The sequence below is a fragment of the Indicator indicator genome, chromosome 23 (assembly GCF_027791375.1).
Source record: "Indicator indicator isolate 239-I01 chromosome 23, UM_Iind_1.1, whole genome shotgun sequence".
Classification (NCBI taxonomy): Eukaryota; Metazoa; Chordata; class Aves; order Piciformes; family Indicatoridae; genus Indicator; species Indicator indicator.
The window spans coordinates 9,225,444-9,234,205 of NC_072032.1; the positions used below are offsets into that span (position 1 = coordinate 9,225,444).

General features: G+C 44.8%; 1 protein-coding gene across 1 annotated transcript; it reads right to left on the reverse strand.

The window, feature by feature from the left end:
- Nucleotides 1-4,206: 4,206 nt before the first annotated feature.
- On the reverse strand, nucleotides 4,207-8,133 carry S100P (S100 calcium binding protein P). The gene is made up of 2 exons (XM_054391662.1): nucleotides 7,955-8,133; nucleotides 4,207-4,467 (listed from the first exon to the last, which is right to left on the reverse strand). The coding sequence occupies exons 1-2, from the start codon at nucleotides 8,090-8,092 to the stop codon at nucleotides 4,318-4,320; spliced, it is 288 nt and encodes a 95-aa protein (XP_054247637.1). The 5' UTR covers nucleotides 8,093-8,133; the 3' UTR covers nucleotides 4,207-4,317.
- Between the last annotated feature and the right edge of the window lie 629 nt (nucleotides 8,134-8,762).

Genomic DNA, 8,762 nt, shown 5'->3' on the forward strand with positions numbered 1-8,762 from the left:
CTGTGACCCAGAGGTTTTCAGGTTGGTGCTGGAGTTAAAAAAAAAAAAAAAAAATGATTAGGAAGGAAAGCAAAAGGAATGAGTCTGGGGAAGAAAATGGCCTGGAGAAGCTGTACAAAAGCATAGTCAGTTAGCTGCTGGAATGACTAATTTCCAGGTGGGTGGCTCTGAGCAGGCTGCAGAAACCTGTGTTAAGCCCCGAGGCTCTGCTCCCAGCATGTATCTCAGGAAGGGTCCCAAGAGCACAAATTCATTTGAGCTCCACGCACAGAGAAAGCAGGGAATAGTCCAGAGGACACCAGGCAAGCTCTGAACATCACCTGGGCTGCAACCATCAACCCTCTTTAGCAAAACAGAGATCTAAATCCCTCCTTCCAGGTATTCCAGCAGGAACCAGCTTTATATTAATTCAAGAGCTTTGCTGAGCACTGCTGAATGGCTAGGGTGGGGAAGATATGCCAGCAGGACTTTCATTCTGCTGGTGGTGGGCTGAGCATCACCTGGCCTTTTACACTGTTTTACAGGGCAGAGGAGGTGCTCCCTCAGGGAAGAGACTGAGAGTCAGGAGGAGGAGGAGTCAATTCCTCTCTGCTGAGACCTTTTCAGCCTGTTGCAGAGAATGTGATCCAAGTGAGAGGACCAGAGCAGTGACCATAGCTTTACCAGTGGCTTGGGAACTCACTTGGCAATGAATATCTTTCCAGCTGTGTATTTTGCATTAAATAGTTATTGACTAAAATTTAAAAAAAATGCTTTTATAGCATATCTGGGACACAGACACCTCCACTGCTGGCTCTTGTGCTCCATCTGCCACTTCTCATGTGCCCTTTTTGGGCCTCCTCATCCTCACTGCCCTCTAAAGAGCTGGAGGGAGCAGGTGGCACCTTGGCTCCTGCTATTTAGTGCACTCAGCTGGTGTGTGTGGGTTTCAGCTGAGGAAAGGTTTGAACACAATTTCCCAGCTCCTACAGGAGCATTTCACAGTGAGACTGTTGCATAAAAGGTAGGTAACATCTCCTCCTTCTCCTCCACCTACCTTTTGTGAGGAAACCAGCAGCTAAAATGCGGTCTGGCTTTTGACACTGCAGGTCAAGTGTTGAAGGTACAAATTGTTAGTGTGGGATGCTCAGAGGGCTTGGGGAGAGAAATGTCCAGATTCAGCCCCAAACTGGGTTTACATTATGCCTGACTGGGTAAATGATTTTTTCACAATGAACCCAAATGAACTTGAAGGTAAAATAATGAGGAACCTTCCCAGGTAAACTACAATGTAAGTGACCACAGGTGACTTCAGGGTTAGGTAACACAGTACCTCTTTCTCAGCTATATTTCTTGGAAAATAGATTTCAAGATGTTGTTTTAAAAACTGGAGGGCTTTGACAGTACTCCTCCAAATTTCAAAATGGCAAGTGTAGACACTGGAGCATCTTAACCTACAGAAGGTATCTACTGTTAATTTTTTTTTTTTCTCGTATAACAAAATTATCTTCTGGCTGGTTTGCTTCTTAGCTGCCTTTCTCACCTCTGCCTTGCCTGTTTTGAAACTCATCAAAAGATGTTTTCCCTTATCAGAATTTACTGGTAATACCTTTTCCCGTGTCTCTATTTTCTTAATACTTTTCTGCATATCTTTAATTTTCTGTTAACATAACTAAGTCAAATATGTGCTGCCCACAACTCTTAGCTCATGTTTGCTGAGTTGCTGTTTATATTACTTTTTCCTTTTCTCTTACAGCTGCCTATAGTGTTTCTTAAACTACCTCATCCTACATAAAACACTTAGACCTAAGAGCTGAAATTTAATGCTAGGTATAAAACCAGCTCTAGCATCTCTGCAGCCTGAACTGTGAATGACAAAAGTTTACCCAGGGTAGGGACTATACAATATATTCTGTGAGTTGATAGTGAAAATTAATAGTACTGGGGAAGAAAATTAATGGATTGAAAGATATGAAAGTGGCTCTGCTCAAATGCTTTTAGGTTAAATAATATATTCTGAAAAGTCACTTTTGTTCTATGGTAAGGTGGGAGCTATATGTTAATTTCTTTTATTCCTGGATCATTTTCTCTCTGAGATGTCATCCGTTGAATTTTCAGTACTACATTGAAATGAATATTCATCACTGAGTTACAGCTTTTGAAAGATCTGCAGGGAAAAAGGAAAAGCCAACCCCAAACCCCCTTGCAGCCCTCTGTTTCTGTAGCTCTAAACATGCACAGCACCCTCTGGTTAGGAGAGCAGCAGACGGCATCCCTGTGCTCCTGGACATGGTCTCTGAGCTCTTCAGCTGTCCCCACTGATACCCCTGGGACCAGTTCAATAGAAGTGCAAGAGTTTGCAGGTTAAGACCTGTAGCATCAATGAGAAAAATAACATCCTGCTCATTTCATAGCACAGGTGAGCTGTTGGTGAGAGGGCAGCTCATGTACTCCATGTAAGCAAGGGGTCTTGAGCTGACCACAGCTGGTTGAGACCCATTTGGGAAGGTGGAGCAGTTACTAGGGAGCTTTGGGCTGTTGTGAGCAGAACTGCAGATAAACAAAGCAAAAACCTCACCTGGAGTACTGTGTCCAGCTGTGGAGCCCTCAACACAGGAAGGACAGGGACCTGATGGAGTGGGTCAGGAGGAGAACCACAACAATGATCAGGGGGCTGGAGAACCTCTGCTATGAGGACAGGCTGAGTGAGCTGGGGTCGATCAGCCTGGAGAAGAGAAGGCTCTGGGGAGACCTCATAGAGGCCTTCCAGTGTCTGAAGGAGGCTACAAGAAGGCTGGATAGGGACTGTTTCCAAAGGCCTGAAGTGATAGGATGAGGGGCAATGGTTTGAGAAGGGGAAACTCTTTCACAAGGGTGAGACTGGGATGGTGCAGCAAAACCTTACTGAAAGCCCCAAAGATGAAGCCTCTGCATGGCTCTTGGTTCCTACTGCTTCCACTGCAGTCAGTGGAATGCACTCAATGGGACTTAGAGTATTTAGAAATAAAATCGCTGTGGTGTGAAGAACCTTTATGAATTTTTTTAAATCTTAACACAAAACCTTTACATTCTGTCTCAATAATGAAACACGGAGTTTCGGGCTCAGTGGGCAGTAAAAAGGCTGCTTTTAGTGCCACACAGTGGCAAAAAAAATTCATGTCAGTGAGGATGGATATTGGGAAGCAGCACAGAGGAAAACCTTTTAGATGCTAAAGCTGGAAAAGGAAAAATACATTTCAACAAGATTAATATACACCAAGCAGTTGGTGACAGGTATCACCTAAACTTACCACAGACATTCCATTCCATCTCTGCTGTATTCAGGATAAAGCTGAGAAATCAGCAGGGTTAAGCTCTCCTCAATGCCCAGCATCCAAGGAGGCCTCTGTTCTGCCTTTGATCCCAAACAGTTCCTGAATCCAGCCCCAGAATCCAGCTCCTGAATCTGGTTTCCACTGCCCCTGAGTCCAGTGTGGGACATCCCCAGCACCAATGATGTCAGTGAGGTAGGTGTCCTCAAGGGGACATTCATATATACACATTCATATATATGTAATCTATTATTATTTAAAACTGTTTTAGTTTTCCTTTCCAATCCATAAGACTGCCTCCCTTATTCCCTTTCTGTTCCTCTTAAGAAGGCAGAGGGGTTAATAGAGGACTTCTGTCACTGGTCTAGTGGCCAACCCAGCCCTAACCCTTGACAACTGCTAATGGTGGAGTAATATCATTGTATTGTACAAAAGCCTCGTGGTGTTATGAGCTGGCTAAGATGGTTCACCAGGGCATACTGCACAGAATCCATGCTGGGGGTTGTTTCAATTTTTAAGTAAGAAGGTGCCTGCATGGCAGCCCTGCAACAATCACACAGCTGAGGGTACCAAAGAGGTTCAAAGGGCACCCCTGGTGAGACCAGTCCTGTAGAGCTGTGGTGGCACACACGTGGGGTTAGGCTGCAGCCCCTGTCAGCTGGAGCTTGGCAGGCTGCATCCTGGAGATGTTGCTGTACAAAAGGAGCCTCCAGCTGGTTCATGGCTCCAGTAGCATTTTCCCTTGTATAGCCTCTGTGTTGGGATGAATATTGAGCATTTTGGCTAAGAATAGAATTTTAAACAGCAGAGAAAGAGAGAAACTACTCAATAGGAGTTAGTGGGAGCTGTTAAACCCAGGCTTTTCCACAAAGGAGCAGAAATTAACATTCCAGACGGGGAAGTTAGCAGAGAAGGATTTATTTTTACAGCCCAGTATGCTTGTAAACTGCATGGTGGTACGTGGAAGAAGTGAAGGGATCCATACCACTAGCATATGGAGCACAGGCTTCTGTGAACAGCTTGACAATTATCTGGCTGCTTTCTGCTCAAAATATTGGTGACAGCAGCAAGTCAGAGCTGCCACAAAGATGACAAATTCTTTGAAGTCCACTTGGGAATCACCATTTTCATCCAGGTTCTTGAAGACTCTCTCAATAGCATCCTTGTCCTTCCCTGACTGCAAAAGAAAAAGAGCAGACTGAGGTGAGAAGGGAAGGAAATGTTGGAGTCACCATCCCTGGAGATGTTCAAAAAAGAAGTAGGCAGGGCGCTTTGGGACATAGTTCAGTGGGTTGAGGGTTGATGGTTGGACTGGCTGATCTTTGAGGTCCTTTCCAACCTTAATGATTCCATGATTCTGCACAAACCCCAACACAGCAGCATCGCTACTCAGCCCCTGAACAAGAGCCTTGGAGGAACTCTGGGCTCTCACTGAGGCATGTGGGGAGCACCTGGGGAGCCTGAAGCTGACACCAGCTCAGATGCATTCTGCCTTTCCCTGGGGGACTGTGATTGAGTCACCTGTGAGGTGGGAGTGTGTTAGAGGTGTAACTGCTCTTGCATGCAGCCCTGCCATAGGCCTGCCCTGAATGTCAGATTATCCTCTTTCTGCTATTGAGACCTTTATTTTTTTGCTTCTCTTTGCTTGTTTTGTGCATTACATCTCTGGGTATAGAGCCATGAAGTTCCTTCACTGTGTTTGGCTCAGGCCCAGCATGGGATGTGAGACAGTGTGAGGCTGCTCTACCTCCACCTCTCTGTTTTGGTGGGAGCTGCACATTTCCTCCTCTGGCTGCCTGAGAAGCACATCTCTCTCATGGGAACTCAAGCCACCACTGGCCTCAGGCCCAGGTTTGGTGACTCTGGGCAACAGCAGAACCAAGTTTGTGTTCCAGCATCCTCATGGCATGGATGCAGACCCATAACTTCCAACCTTGCCCATCACCTCCCTTCCCCAAAAGCTTGTGCTCCTGGGTTTATTACACCTCAGAGCTGTGGTCAGGCACTGGCACTGCCCTGTTTTCTACATTTGAACCTACATTTGTCACGCTTAAAGCTATGATATGCAAAGCCCTGAGGACATCACCCATCTGAATTAAAGGCCACATATTCCCATTCTCTCTCTTGGAAAGGCTCAGCTGGAGCTACAGCACTTTGCAATTCTGCAAAATGATGCATTCTTGGGGCAAATGCCAAACGTAAGCACCAGAAAACACCATTGCCCCAGCAGAGACGTGGATGGCCTCAGGAGTGGTTTGAGTGGTGGTTCTGCCCTTGGTGCCCAACACAAGCTGCTCACAGGAGCTGGTATCTGGGAAGGCACCTGCCGAAGCAAGTGTGGTGCTGAGCTTGAGTTATGGAAGTGAAAAAGTAACAGAAAAATATTTTTCTTTCTAAATTGTCATAATTCTGATGGACTGGAGATGTTTAAGGCCAGATTGAATGAGGCCTTGGGCAACCAAGTCTAGCTGAGAGGTGTTCCTGCCCATGGCAGGGGGTTGGGGTAGATGACCTTTGAGGTCTCTTCCAAACTAAGCCATTCTATGACTGACTGAACCAGTATGGAGGCTGATACTGAGGCTCTCTGCTAGGCTTGCTGTTGAGCAAGGCATCATCCAAGTAAACAGTGATTATATATTTTAAAATTTTTACCAACATATAAAAGCAAAAAGAAGAGTCTTTTCTAAAGCAGTTTCCAGGAGGGCTTTGTTGTCCTTGCACCAATTGCCTCCAGTGATTTTAGACAACACAATTCTGAAACAAACAGGGGATGGCAGTAGAGACCTATCTAAGATAGGGAACAACCCTGTGGATTTTGTTGAAGCTAGACAAAAAAAAATAAATCTGGTATTTTACCAGAAAGAAATGATCCAAACTTCTGGGAAATGTCCATGAATTTAAAATAACAACTATCTTAATTGTAATCTGAGAGCATATCTTGATCATGGTCTAATTAACTACATTTCTCATTTTGCAATTTCATGTTGCACTTTAGATGCACCCTTGAAATCACAGAAAACCTGAACCACTTCCCCAGATTTGACTGAAGAATGGGACTGGAAAGGTTTATTCCTTTACACTTCACAAATTACAATCAGTTTGAATTTCAGAAGCTAATATTTTTAATTGCTTAGTGAAATATCTGAGCTAGTTTTAGCCTCTGAATTACTTCTGAAATGCATATGTGGGAATTAGTTTTTGGAGACTCTTTATAACTGAGGCCAGACCTTTGATCCAGTGGCACAGATTTTATCTGCCTCTGACTGATTCAAGACCTTTCCAGAGGGAAACTATAGCAGAAGAGAACATTCAGCTAATTATCCTCCTGGAAAATTCCAGGTATTCTAGCACTTGCAGGCAGTAAGTTGAGTCAGTAAGAGCAGCTGCAAGGAATGGGAAGAAGGTGGTGCCTGGCCAGTGAACGTGGTCAGGAACAACCTTTGAGCATCATCCCCTTTGTGCAGCAGCTCCCCGATTTCATTTAGACCAAAGGTGAAGTTTCTGGGGGGTTTCCACCCTTACAGCTATGTGTTTGTTGTTGGTTTTGTTTTTCCTTATGTGGGAGTGCTGTGGGTAACAGCTCCACAATCAGGAACAGGATGCTTCCTATGGCCCTGCTGGGTCACAACCACCCAGCAGATTTTTATGGAGAGTTTTTTTTTTGGAGACGTTTTCATCTGGTTCTCTAATGCCACCAAGATTCTCATTCTGGATATTGCACCTGTGCTGCATTTGCAAGTCATGAATCCAGCAGGCATGGATTTCATGTGGTGAGTTCATAGAGCTTGCATGGGAAAGTACTAAACTGTATCAAGTGCCCTGGCTGAAGCAGATGTTGCAAGCTTGAATAATGCCAGATGCAAAAAGTGGTCATGAGAGAGATTTTGTTCTCGGCTTTTGCAATCAAGGGTAGTAACTGTACAGATAGCTACATATACATTACTCCTGTGTGGAAAGAACAAAACATTTAAAAGTATTTGCTCTAGAGTCTCAGTGAAGGGAAGCAAATAAAAAAACATCTCAAATTGAAAAGTGTTTTGTCTCCCAGGGAGCAAAAGATTTACTAGAATATAGTAAGCATTTTGAAAACCTGCTAAGAGAAATTTTGTATATATATATATATATATCTCCTACTTAAATGCACCTGATGATTCCATGTTGGAAAATACCTTTTAAGGTCTTCCTTTTACTGTTAAAGACAACCAGCGTGCTCTGAGTTCATCTGTTGTTCTTTATGCATCATTTTGATGAGCATAGTGAGTGTGCAGTACAAATACCTAAAGTAAGTGTATAGAGAGATTCCCCATCCTCAATCTAGTTCTTCCACTGCCACCACCACAGCTAACTTCCACAGCAGCTGTAACAGGATGTGAGCTGACAAGTCCAGGTACTAACAGGAGCAGGTGTGTTCTGAAGATGAAATCCAATCTATTTCTAAGCCATTGTCCTGATAACAAATTTGGTACACAGAGAATAACCTTGAATATTAGAGTCAGTTTGAGGCAGTATGTGCAAAGGGTTTGTGTTTTTATTTTTTACTGACAATTTTTCTACAAACCACTGCACATTTCCAGTTCTCATTTCCCCTGTAATGTACTAAAAGCTCTGTCTGAAGGCAGCCCTTGCACCATCTACAGAGAAATGAAGCCGCGCCCTTCTCTTACCGAGAGGAAGTTTGGGAGTTCTCTTTCCAGAAGGGTCTTTAGTTCTGCTTTGGAGAGGGTTTGCCTGTTGCCATCACCCTTTGCATACTGGTCAAAGACAGCAATGATCATTCCCATCGCAGTTTCCAGCTGAGACATGTTGCTGCTGGAGCCTGGCTTTCTTCTGACCAGGAACAGCCTCAGGGCTCTGTCAGAAGATGGAGGCTGGTCTTACCCTGAGGTCCTTTATGCACCTGTGCCATCCAATCGATGGTCACACACCAAGGGGACAGTTATGCCTTGGCAAACATCCTTATCTGAGCACTGTTTGGAACACATACCTCTGTGCTATTCAAACCCCAGGTTTTATCACCCTGGTGTGGCCAGCACAACCAGTTGCTCACCAGTAGAAACCAGCCTCTCCTTCAAGATACACAGTGTGACTAATAGATGAAAATCAGGTTTGGTTCCTGGCTGTTCACTCAAGAATCAGCTAAGCAGAGGGATTGATAGCCCAGTTTCCTCCTAGACTGCTTGGGAGGAAGAGGAACATCTCACATCTTCACTACCACAGTTAGGGACCCTGCAAGGTGCTGCCTTGTGCCAAGCCAAGAGCAGACATAGACTACCCACTGCCATGCCAAGGACCTTGCTGCAGACCAGATGGCTCATTACCACACACTGGGGGTGGGATTCACTGGAACAAAGTAGAGAGGTCTGGGATAGCTAACTTAGTTCCCCTGAGCTTGTGTTCAGGCCAGAGTGGACATCTGAAAAGTCTGATGAACCAACATCTCTCCAGGGCCAGTCAAATGAGCCTTGCAGAGCT